Here is a 13,587-nt window from a genome sequence, read left to right as displayed (position 1 = left end):
ACAGTTTAGGATACCTCCTCATACCGTATGTTACCCTACTATCTTATATGATTACAGTTTAGGATACCTCCTCATACCGTATGTTACCCTACTATCTTATATGATTACAGTTTAGGATACCTCCTCATACCTTATGTTACCCTACTATCTTATATGATTACAGTTTAGGATACCTCCTCATACCTTATGTTACCCTACTATCTTATATGATTACAGTTTAGGATACCTCCTCATACCTGACATTATGTTACCCTACTATCTTATATGATTACAGTTTAGGATACCTCCTCATACCTTATGTTACCCTACTATCTTATATGATTACAGTTTAGGTTACCTCCTCATACCTTACCCTATGTTACCCTACTATCTTATATGATTACAGTTTAGGATACCTCCTCATACACTATGTTACCCTACTATCTTATATAATTACAGTTTAGGTTACCTCCTCATACCTTACCCTATGTTACCCTACTATCTTTATGATTACAGTTTAGGATACCTCCTCATACCCTAAGTTACCCTACTATCTTATATAATTACAGTTTAGGATACCTCCTCATACCTTACAGTATGTTGCCCTACTATCTTATATGATTACAGTTTAGGATACCTCCTCATACCTGACATTATGTTACCCTACTATCTTATATGATTACAGTTTAGGATACCTCCTCATACCCTAAGTTACCCTACTATCTTATATAATTACAGTTTAGGATACCTCCTCATACCTTACAGTATGTTTTCCTACTATCTTATATAATTACAGTTTAGGTTACCTCCTCATACCTTACCCTATGTTACCCTACTATCTTATATGATTACAGTTTAGGATACCTCCTCATACCCTAAGTTACCCTACTATCTTATATAATTACAGTTTAGGATACCTCCTCATACCTTACAGTATGTTACCCTACTATCTTATATGATTACAGTTTAGGTTACCTCCTCATACCTTACCCTATGTTACCCTACTATCTTATATGATTACAGTTTAGGATACTTCCTCATACCTTACATTATGTTACCCTACTATCTTATATGATTACAGTTTAGGATACCTCCTCATACCCTATGTTACCCTACTATCTTTTATGATTACAGTTTAGGATACCTCCTCATACCGTATGTTACCCTACTATCTTATATGATTACAGTTTAGGATACCTCCTCATACCCTATGTTACCCTACTATCTTATATGATTACAGTTTAGGTTACCTCCTCATACCCTATGTTACCCTACTATCTTATATGATTACAGTTTAGGATACCTCCTCATACCCTATGTTACCCTAATATCTTATATGATTACAGTTTAGGATACCTCCTCATACCTTACCCTATGTTACCCTACTATCTTATATGATTACAGTTTAGGACACCTCCTCATACCTTACCCTATGTTACCCTACTATCTTATATGATTACAGTTTAGGATACCTCCTCATACCTTACCATATGTTACCCTACTATCTTATATGATTATAGTTTAGGATACCTCCTCATACCGTATGTTACCCTACTATCTTATATGATTACAGTTTAGGATACCTCCTCATACCTTACCCTATGTTACCCTACTATCTTATATGATTACAGTTTAGGATACCTCCTCATACCTTACCCTATGTTACCCTACTATCTTATATGATTACAGTTTAGGATACCTCCTCATACCGTATGTTACCCCACTATCTTATATGATTACAGTTTAGGATACCTCCTCATACCTTACCCTATGTTACCCTACTATCTTATATGATTACAGTTTAGGATACCTCCTCATACCCTATGTTACCCTACTATCTTATATGATTACAGTTTAGGATACCTCCTCATACCGTATGTTACCCTACTATCTTATATGATTACAGTTTAGGATACCTCCTCATACCTTACCCTATGTTACCCTACTATCTTATATGATTACAGTTTAGGATACCTCCTCTTACCCTAAGTTACCCTACTATCTTATATGATTACAGTTTAGGATACCTCCTCATACCGTATGTTACCCTACTATCTTATATGATTACAGTTTAGGATACCTCCTCATACCGTATGTTACCCTACTATCTTATATGATTACAGTTTAGGATACCTCCTCATACCGTATGTTACCCTACTATCTTATATGATTACAGTTTAGGATACCTCCTCATACCTTATGTTACCCTACTATCTTATATGATTACAGTTTAGGATACCTCCTCATACCTTATGTTACCCTACTATCTTATATGATGACAGTTTAGGATACCTCCTCATACCTGACATTATGTTACCCTACTATCTTATATGATTACAGTTTAGGATACCTCCTCATACCTTATGTTACCCTACTATCTTATATGATTACAGTTTAGGATACCTCCTCATACCCTATGTTACCCTACTATCTTATATAATTACAGTTTAGGTTACCTCCTCATACCTTACCCTATGTTACCCTACTATCTTATATGATTACAGTTTAGGATACCTCCTCATACCCTAAGTTACCCTACTATCTTATATAATTACAGTTTAGGATACCTCCTCATACCTTACAGTATGTTGCCCTACTATCTTATATAATTACAGTTTAGGTTACCTCCTCATACCTTACCCTATGTTACCCTACTATCTTATATGATTACAGTTTAGGATACCTCCTCATACCCTAAGTTACCCTACTATCTTATATAATTACAGTTTAGGATACCTCCTCATACCTTACAGTATGTTACCCTACTATCTTATATGATTACAGTTTAGGTTACCTCCTCATACCTTACCCTATGTTACCCTACTATCTTATATGATTACAGTTTAGGTTACCTCCTCATACCTTACAGTATGTTACCCTACTATCTTATATGATTACAGTTTAGGATACCTCCTCATACCCTATGTTACCCTACTATCTTTTATGATTACAGTTTAGGATACCTCCTCATACCGTATGTTACCCTACTATCTTATATGATTACAGTTTAGGATACCTCCTCATACCCTATGTTACCCTACTATCTTATATGATTACAGTTTAGGATACCTCCTCATACCCTATGTTACCCTACTATCTTATATGATTACAGTTTAGGATACCTCCTCATACCCTATGTTACCCTACTATCTTATATGATTACAGTTTAGGATACCTCCTCATACCCTATGTTACCCTACTATCTTTTATGATTACAGTTTAGGATACCTCCTCATGCAGTGTGTTACTGTGTGTGTGTGTAGCTGTTTATGTGGCTGTGTGTGTGGCTGTGTGTGTAGCTGTGTGTGTGGCTGTGTGTGTGGCTGTGTGTGTAGCTGTGTGTGTGGCTGTGTGTTTGGCTGTGTGTGTGGCTGTGTAATGCTATTAACAGTGTGGGAATCTGTACAACCCTAAAGGGACTTCTGTAACCCCCCGGCTTTGGTTACAGAAGTCCCTATAGAGTCACCCTTCATCTCCCCATGGTGACGATGAGGATGATGAAGAGGAGGAGGAGGAGAACAAGAAAGGGATATGTAATATTATGCTGAGAGGCGTAAGCAATTAATTCAAGCAACTCTCTCTTTATCAATTCAATTCAAGGGGCTTTATTGGCATGGGAAACATATGTTAACATTGCCAAAGCAAGTGAGGTAGATAATATACAAAAGTGAAATAAACAATAAAAATTTACAGTAAACATTACACATACAGAAGTTACAAAATAATAAAGACATTACAAATGTCATATTATGTATATATACAGTGTTGTAACGATGTACAAATAGTTAAAGTACAAAAGGGAAAATAAATAAACATAAATATGGGTTGTATTTAGAATGGTGTTTGTTCTTCACTGGTTGACCTTTTCTTGTGGCAACAGGTCACAAATCTTGCTGCTGTGATGTACACTGTTGAATTTCACCCAGTAGATATGGGAGTTTATCAACATTGGATTTGTTTTCGAATTCTTTGTGGGTCTGTGTAATCTGAGGGAAATATGTGTCTCTAATATGGTCATACATTGGGCAGGAGGTTAGGAAGTGCAGCTCAGTTTCCACCTCATTTTGTGGGCAGTGTGCACATAGCCTGTCTTCTCTTGAGAGCCAGGTCTGCCTACGGTGGCCTTTCTCAATAGCAAGGCTATGCTCACAGAGTCTGTACATACTCAAAGCTTTCCTTAAGTTTGGGTCAGTCACAGTGGTCAGGTATTCTGCCACTGTGTACTCTCTGTTTAGGGCCAAATAGCATTCTAGTTTGCTCAGTTTTTTGTTAATTCTTTCCAATGTGTCAAGTAATTATCTTTTTGTTTTCTCATGATTTGGTTGGGTCTAATTGTGTTGCTGTCCTGGGGCTCTGTGGGGTCTGTTTGTGTTTGTGAACAGAGCCCCAGGACCAGTTTGCTTAGGGGGCTCTTCTCCAGGTTCATCTCTCTGTAGGTGATGGCTTTGTTATGGAAGGTTTGGGAATCGCTTCCTTTTAGATGGTTGTAGAATTTAACGTGTCTTTTCTGGATTTTGATAATTAGCGGGTATCGGCCTAATTCTGCTCTGCATGCATTATTTGGTGTTTTACACTGAGGATATTTTTGCAGAATTCTGCATGCAGAATTCTGCATGCAGAGTCTCAATTTGGTGTTTGCCTCATTTTGTGAAATCTTGGTTGGTGAGCGGACCCCAGACCTCACAACCATAAAGGGCAATGGGTTCTATAACTGATTCAAGTGTTTTTAGCCAGATTCTAATTGGTATGTTGAATTTTATGTTCCTTTTGATGGCATAGAATGCCCTTCTTGCCTTGTCTCTCAGATCGTTCACAGGTTTGTGGAAGTTACCTGTGGTGCTGATGTTTAGGCCGAGGTATGTATAGTTTTTTGTGTGCTCTATGGCAACAGTGTCTAGAGGGAATTTGTATTTGTGTTCCTGGCGACTGGACCTTTTTTGGAACACCATTATTTTGGTCTTGCTAAGATTTACTCTCAGGGCCCAGGTCTGACAGAATCTGTGCAGAAGATCTAGGTGCTGCTGTAGGCCCTCCTTGGTTGGTGACAGAAGCACCAGATCATCAGCAAACAGTAGACATTTGACTTCAGATTCAAGTAGGGTGAAGCCGGGTGCTGCAGACTGTTCTAGTTCCCGCGCCAATTCTTTTATATATATGTAAAAAGCCAATTTGACATTTTTCTCTCTCTTTCTTCCTCTCTTTGTTTGTGTGTGCGCATGTGTGTGTGTGTGTGTGTGTGTGTGTGTGTGTGTGTGTGTGTGTGTGTGTGTGTGTGTGTGTGTGTGTGTGTGTGTGTGTGTGTGTGTGTGTGTGTGTGTGTGTGTGTGTGTTTGTGTGTGCACGTGCGCATGTGTGTGTGTGTGTTTTTGTAGCCTGTAGGGTAGACCAGGCTGAGCCCCCTGATGAGTTGAGTCTCCTCTCCTCTCCCAGCGTAGCCAGGTGGGATGTCCCAGATGTGTGTCCTCTTATCTCTGCTCACCCTCTCTGGTTACACCCAGGTACGACTCTCTCTCTCTTTCACACACACACACACACACACACACACACACACACACACACACACACACACACACACACACACACACACACACACACACACAGACACACAGACACACACACACACAGACACACACACACACACACACACACACACACACACACACACACACACACACAGGTGTAAGGTCTTAATTTGATCACTCTGTTAATGCTGAGAATGTTCCTACGCTGCAGGATTTACATAAATTAACTGAAAACCTGCACTAACACACAATTTTGCTATGTGATACAGCCTGGATCAGCCTAGTCACTGGTCCAGGATCAGCCTAATCACTGGTCCAGGATCAGCCTAGTCTCTGGTCTAGGATCAGCCTAGTCACTGATCCAGAATCAGCCTAGTCACTGATCCAGGATCAGCCTAGTCACTGATCCAGGATCAGCCTAGTCACTGATCCAGGATCAACCTAGTCACTGATCCAGGATCAGCCTAGTCACTGTTCCAGGATCAGCCTAGTCACTGATCCTGGATCAGCCTAATCACTGATCAAGCAACATTACATTGGTGGAACCGTGTTAATGGACTAATTATTACAATCCCGTTTGCTGCAGAATTATTCTGCTGTGACAAACAGAGCAAATGAAGGGCTCCCGAGTGGCGCAGTGGTCTAAGGCACTGCATCTCAGTGCAAGAGGCGTCATTACAGTCCCTGGTTTAAATCCAGGCTGTATCACATCCGGCTGTGATTGGGCGGCGCACAATTGGCCCAGCGTCGTCTTGGTTTGGCCCGGGGTAGGCCGTCATTGTAATTAAGAATGTGTTCTTAACTGACTTGCCTAGTTAAATAAAGGTTAAATAAATAAATAAAGATATAAAAGAGAGTACATTTGCACAGACACTTCCACACACACGTTTATTTAGATGGAGGTCCAGCAGAGTCTAATTACTGTTCTCCTTTTGTACCCAGGTCTCCTCGACTAAATCTCTGAAACTCCTGATGGAACAATGGACGAGCTACAAGAACCAGTGTTCTCAGAGCATCGTCGCCACGCCTCCCGCCACAGGTCAGTCTCAGCCTCACGCTGTGATGTCATCCACCTCTGACCCTTCATAACCGCAGTGGATAATCTGCTGATTGAAACTTTTGCCCAATTGGAAATGGACACATACACATATCACCACTCTACCCCATCACAGAGCCTCCCTGTCATGTTAGAGCTAGGTTATTCCTGTGTTATAATGGTATGTGAGAGCTAGGTTATTCCTGTGTTATAATGGTATGTGAGAGCTAGGTTATTCCTGTGTTATAATGGTATGTCAGAGCTAGGTTATTCCTGTGTTATAATGGTATGTCAGAGCAAGGTTATTCCTGTGTTATAATGGTATGTCAGAGCTAGGTTATTCCTGTGTTATAATGGTATGTTAGAGCAAGGTTATTCCTGTGTTATAATGGTATGTGAGAGCTAGGTTATTCCTTTGTTATAATGGTATGTTAGAGCCAAGGTATTCCTGTGTTATAATGGTATGTCAGAGCTAGGTTATTCCTGTGTTATAATGGTATGTTAGAGCTAGGTTATTCCTGTGTTATAATGCTATGTTAGCGCTAGGTTATTCCTGTGTTATAATGGTATGTTAGCGCTAGGTTATTCCTGTGTTATAATGGTATGTCAGAGCTAGGTTATTCCTGTGTTATAATGGTATGTGAGAGCTAGGTTATTCCTGTGTTATAATGCTATGTTAGCGCTAGGTTATTCCTGTGTTATAATGGTATGTTAGCGCTAGGTTATTCCTGTGTTATAATGGTATGTCAGAGCTAGGTTATTCCTGTGTTATAATGGTATGTGAGAGCTAGGTTATTCCTGTGTTATAATGGTATGTTAGAGCTAGGTTATTCCTGTGTTATAATGATATGTGAGAGCTAGGTTATTCCTGTGTTATAATGGTATGTCAGAGCAAGGTTATTCCTGTGTTATAATGGTATGTCAGAGCTAGGTTATTCCTGTGTTATAATGGTATGTGAGAGCTAGGTTATTCCTGTGTTATAATGGTATGTGAGAGCTAGGTTATTCCTGTGTTATAATGGTATGTTAGAGCTAGGTTATTCCTGTGTTATAATGGTATGTTAGAGCTAGGTTATTCCTGTGTTATAATGGTATGTGAGAGCTAGGTTATTCCTGTGTTATAATGGTATGTTAGAGCTAGGTTATTCCTGTGTTATAATGGTATGTTAGAGCTAGGTTATTCCTGTGTTATAATGATATGTGAGAGCTAGGTTATTCCTGTGTTATAATGGTATGTCAGAGCTAGGTTATTCCTGTGGTATAATGGTATGTCAGAGCTATGATGGCGCTAGAGAGGGTAGTGCGTATGGCCCAGTACATCACTGGGGCCAAGTTTCCTGCCATCCAGGACCTATATACTAGCCGGTGTCAGAGGAAGGCCCAAAGAATTGTCAAAGACTCCAGTCACCCTAGTCGTCATTCTAGTCATACAGTGTTCTCTCTGCTACTGCATAGCAAACGGTACCGGAGCGCCAAGTCTAGGTCCAAAAGGCTTCTTAACAGCTTCTATCCCCGAGCAATAAGACTGCTGAACAATTAATCAAGTGGCCACCAGCACTATTTGCACTGACCTCCCCCCTTTGTTTTGTACACTGCTGCTACTCGCTGTTTAATCCCTCTGCATCGTCACTTCACCCCTACCTGCGTGTACAGATTACCTCAACTAACCTGTAACCCGGCACATTGACTCGTTACCCCCTGTATACATATACATAGTCACTTCCCACCTACCTGCATGTACAGATTACCTCCACTAACCTGTAACCCGGCACATTGACTCGGTACCGGTACCCCCTGAATATATATACATAGTCACTTCATCCCTACCTGCATGTACAGATTACCTCAACTAACCTGTAACCCGGTACATTGACTCGGTACCGGTACCCCCTGAATATATATACATAGTCACTTCACCCCTACCTGCATGTACAGATTACCTCGACTAACCTGTAACCCGGTACATTGACTCGGTACCGGTACCCCCTGAATATATATACATAGTCACTTCACCCCTACCTGCATGTACAGATTACCTCGACTAACCTGTAACCCGGTACATTGACTCGGTACCGGTACCCCCTGAATATATATACATAGTCACTTCACCCCTACCTGCATGTACAGATTACCTCAACTAACCTGTACCCCGGTACATATATAGCCTCGTTATTGTTATTTTATTGTGTTAATTTAATTTAATTTTTACTTTGTAGATATTTTCTGAACTCTATTTTCTGAAAACTGCATTGTTGGTTAAGGGTTTGTGAGTAATAATTTCACAGTAAGGTCTACACCTTGTATTCCACGCATGTGACAAATACAATTCGATTTTTAAAGCATTTTGATTTATTTTTATATTATTCCTGTGTTATATTGGTGTGTTAAAGCTGTGTTATTATGGTGTGTTATATCAGTGTGTTATATCTGTGTTATATTGGTGTGTTATAGCTGTGTTATATCAGTGTGTTATATCTGTGTTATATTGGTGTGTTATAGCTGTGTTATTATGGTGTGTTATATCAGTGTGTTATAGCTGTGTTATTATGGTGTGTTATAGCTGTGTTATATCAGTGTGTTATATCTGTGTGTTATATTGGTGTGTTATAGCTGTGTTATATTGGTGTGTTATAGCTGTGTTATATTGGTGTGTTATATTGGTGTGTTATAGCTGTGTTATATCGGTGTGTTATAGCTGTGTTATATTGGTGTGTTATATCGGTGTGTTATAGCTGTGTTATATTGGTGTGTTATAGCTGTGTTATATTGGTGTGTTATATCGGTGTGTTATAGCTGTGTTATATTGGTGTGTTATAGCTGTGTTATATTGGTGTGTTATATCGGTGTGTTATAGCTGTGTTATATTGGTGTGTTATATCGGTGTGTTATAGCTGTGTTATATTGGTGTGTTATAGCTGTGTTATTCCTGTGTTATATCGGTGTGTTATAGCTGTGTTATATTGGTGTGTTATAGCTGTGTTATATCTGTGTGTTATAGCTGTGTTATATCGATGTGTTGTAGCTGTGTTATGTCGGTGTGTTATAGCTGTGTTATGTTGGTGTGTTATAGCTGTGTTATGTTGGTGTGTTATATTGGTGTGTTATATTGGTGTGTTATAGCTGTGTTATTACGGTGTGTTGTAGCTGTTATATTCCATGTGTTATATCGGTGTGTTATAGCCGTGTTATATTGGTGTGTTATAGCTGTGTTATATTGGTGTGTTATAGCTGTGTTATTATGGTGCATTATAGCTGTGTTATATCGGTGTGTTATAGCTGTGTTATATTGGTGTGTTATAGCTGTGTTATATTGGTGTGTTATAGCTGTGTTATATCGATGTGTTGTAGCTGTGTTATTATGGTGTGTTATATCGATGTGTTATAGCTGTGTTATTATGGTGTGTTATAGCTGTGTTATATTGGTGTGTTATAGCTGTGTTATATCAGTGTGTTATAGCTGTGTTTTATCGGTGTGTTGTAGCTGTGTTATATTGGTGTGTTATAGCTGTTTTATGTCGGTGTGTTATAGCTGTGTTATATTGGTGTGTTATAGCTGTGTTATTATGGTGTGTTATAGCTGTGTTATATCTGTGTGTTATATTGGTGTGTTATAGCTGTGTTATATTGGTGTGTTATATCTGTGTTATATTGGTGTGTTATAGCTGTGTTATTTTGCTGTGTTATATTGGTGTGTTATAGCTGTGTTATATTGGTGTGTTATAGCTGTGTTATTATGGTGTGTTATAGCTGTGTTATATCTGTGTGTTATATTGGTGTGTTATAGCTGTGTTATATTAGTGTGTTATAGCTGTGTTATTTTGGTGTGTTATAGCTGTGTTATTGTGGTGTGCTATAGCTGTGTTATATCTGTGTGTTATATTGGTGTGTTATAGCTGTGTTATATTGGTGTGTTATATCTGTGTTATTATGGTGTGTTATAGCTGTGTTATTATGGTGTGTTATAGCTGTGTTATTATGGTGTGTTATAGCTGTGTTATATTGATGTGTTATTATGGTGTGTTATAGCTGTGTTATATCGGTGCGTTATAGCTGTGTTATTATGGTGTGTTATTGCTTTGTTATATTGGTGTGTTATAGCTGTGATATATCAGTGTGTTATGGCTGTGTTATATCGGTGTGTTATAGCTGTGTTTTATCGGTGTGTTATAGCTGTGTTATTATGGTGTGTTATAGCTGTGTTATATCGGTGCGTTATAGCTGTGTTATTATGGTGTGTTATGGCTGTGTTATATCGGTGTGTTATAGCTGTGTTTTATCGGTGTGTTGTAGCTGTGTTATATCGGTGTGTTATAGCTGTGTTATTATGGTGTGTTATGGCTGTGTTATATTGGTGTGTTATAGCTGTGTTATATCGGTGCGTTGTAGCTGTGTTATATCGGTTTGTTATAGCTGTGTTATATCGATGTGTTATAGCTGTGTTATATTGGTGTGTTGTAGCTGTGTTATATCGGTGTGTTGTAGCTGTGTTATATCGATGTGTTGTAGCTGTATTATATCAATGTGTTGTAGCTGTATTATATCGATGTGTTGTAGCTGTGTTATATCGATGTGTTGTAGCTGTATTATATCAATGTGTTGTAGCTGTGTTATATCGGTGTGTTATAGCTGTGTTATATCGATGTGTTGTAGCTGTATTATATCGATGTGTTGTATCTGTATTATATCGATGTGTTGTAGCTGTATTATATCGATGTGTTGTAGCTGTATTATATCGATGTGTTGTAGCTGTATTATATCGATGTGTTGTAGCTGTATTATATCGATTTGTTGTAGCTGTATTATATCGATGTGTTGTAGCTGTATTATATCGATGTGTTGTAGCTGTGTGTTAAAGCTGTGTTAAACAGGTGAAGTACAGGAATGTATGACCTTTGGTATTTGACCCCTCCACAGGACTGGTGTGTAACAGGACGTTTGACCAGTATGCCTGCTGGCCCGATGGACTTCCTGGAACAACAGTCAATGTTTCCTGTCCATGGTACCTGCCCTGGTACCGCAAAGGTGTGTGTGTGCGTGTGTTTGTGTGTGTGTGTGTGCGTGAATTCATGCCTGTGTGTGTGTGTGTGTGTGTGTGTGTGTGTGTGTGTGTGTGTGTGTGTGTGTGTGTGTGTGTGTGTGTGTGTGTGTGTGTGTGTGTGTGTGTGTGTGTGTGTGTGTGTGTGTACTGCACCTACCCCAACACCAGTAATAAGATAGGTGTATGTGACTGCAGAGGAATGTTCAGTGAATTCCATGGTTTATAGAGTGACAGCTGCTCTGAATGCAGAGGAACGTTCAGTGAATTCCATGGTTTATGGAGTGACAGCTGCTCTGAATGCAGAGGAACGTTCAGTGAATTCCATGGTTTATAGAGAGACAGCTGCTCTGAATGCAGAGGAACGTTCAGTGAATTCCATGGTTTATAGAGTGACAGCTGCTCTGAATGCAGAGGAACGTTCAGTGAATTCCATGGTTTATAGAGAGACAGCTGCTCTGAATGCAGAGGAACGTTCAGTGAATTCCATGGTTTATGGAGTGACAGCTGCTCTGAATGCAGAGGAACGTTCAGTGAATTCCATGGTTTATAGAGAGACAGCTGCTCTGAATGCAGAGGAACGTTCAGTGAATTCCATGGTTTATAGAGTGACAGCTGCTCTGAATGCAGAGGAACGTTCAGTGAATTTCATGGTTTATGGAGTGACAGCTGCTCTGAATGCAGAGGAACGTTCAGTGAATTCCATGGTTTATAGAGAGACAGCTGCTCTGAATGCAGAGGAACGTTCAGTGAATTCCATGGTTTATAGAGAGACAGCTGCTCTGAATGCAGAGGAACGTTCAGTGAATTCCATGGTTTATGGAGTGACAGCTGCTCTGAATGCAGAGGAACGTTCAGTGAATTCCATGGTTTATAGAGAGACAGCTGCTCTGAATGCAGAGGAACGTTCAGTGAATTCCATGGTTTATAGAGAGACAGCTGCTCTGAATGCAGAGGAACGTTCAGTGAATTCCATGGTTTATAGAGTGACAGCTGCTCTGAATGCAGAGGAACGTTCAGTGAATTCCATGGTTTATAGAGTGACAGCTGCTCTGAATGCAGAGGAACGTTCAGTGAATTCCATGGTTTATAGAGAGACAGCTGCTCTGAATGCAGAGGAACGTTCAGTGAATTCCATGGTTTATGGAGTGACAGCTGCTCTGAATGCAGAGGAACGTTCAGTGAATTCCATGGTTTATAGAGTGACAGCTGCTCTGAATGCAGAGGAACGTTCAGTGAATTCCATGATTTATGGAGTGACAGCTGCTCTGAATGCAGAGGAACGTTCAGTGAATTCCATGGTTTATAGAGAGACAGCTGCTCTGAATGCAGAGGAACGTTCAGTGAATTCCATGGTTTATAGAGAGACAGCTGCTCTGAATGCAGAGGAACGTTCAGTGAATTCCATGGTTTATAGAGTGACAGCTGCTCTGAATGCAGAGGAACGTTCAGTGAATTCCATGGTTTATAGAGAGACAGCTGCTCTGAATGCAGAGGAACGTTCAGTGAATTCCATGGTTTATAGAGTGACAGCTGCTCTGAATGCAGAGGAACGTTCAGTGAATTCCATGGTTTATAGAGAGACAGCTACTCTGAATGCAGAGGAACGTTCAGTGAATTCCATGGTTTATAGAGTGACAGCTGCTCTGAATGCAGAGGAACGTTCAGTGAATTCCATGGTTTATAGAGTGACAGCTGCTCTGAATGCAGAGGAACGTTCAGTGAATTCCATGGTTTATAGAGTGACAGCTGCTCTGAATGCAGAGGAATGTTCAGTGATTTCCATGGTTTATGGAGTGACAGCTGCTCGTGTCACAATTACACAACAATCATGTACCTCAGATACACACATACACACACACACACTCACACACACTCACACAAACACACACATCTCACATCTCTCTACTCCATCAGATGTAACTGCTGCTCTACAGTCTGTTGGACACATAAACTAATACCAAACAGAATACAGCAGCACTTCCATGTGCTTGAGTAGAGAGACGTGTGTGTGT

At 39.9% G+C, this 13,587-nt stretch overlaps 1 protein-coding gene across 2 annotated transcripts in view; it reads left to right on the top strand.

The window, feature by feature from the left end:
- Nucleotides 1–5,267: 5,267 nt before the first annotated feature.
- Nucleotides 5,268–13,587, top strand: part of LOC129843342 (glucagon receptor-like) — a 26,392-nt gene continuing 18,072 nt past the window's right edge. Inside the window, exons 1-3 of one of the 2 annotated variants that reach the window (XM_055911985.1) lie at nt 5,268–5,477; nt 6,444–6,540; nt 11,452–11,559. In XM_055911985.1, the coding sequence (XP_055767960.1) occupies nt 5,424–5,477; nt 6,444–6,540; nt 11,452–11,559 (259 nt within the window). In that variant the 5' untranslated portion in view covers nt 5,268–5,423. The remainder of the gene's footprint in view (nt 5,478–6,443; nt 6,541–11,451; nt 11,560–13,587) is intronic. The other variant, XM_055911984.1, reaches the window with a different exon arrangement.

Source organism: Salvelinus fontinalis, unplaced genomic scaffold (genome assembly GCF_029448725.1).
Source record: "Salvelinus fontinalis isolate EN_2023a unplaced genomic scaffold, ASM2944872v1 scaffold_0120, whole genome shotgun sequence".
Taxonomy (NCBI): Eukaryota; Metazoa; Chordata; class Actinopteri; order Salmoniformes; family Salmonidae; genus Salvelinus; species Salvelinus fontinalis.
This window is presented reverse-complemented; position numbering and strand designations above follow the sequence as displayed.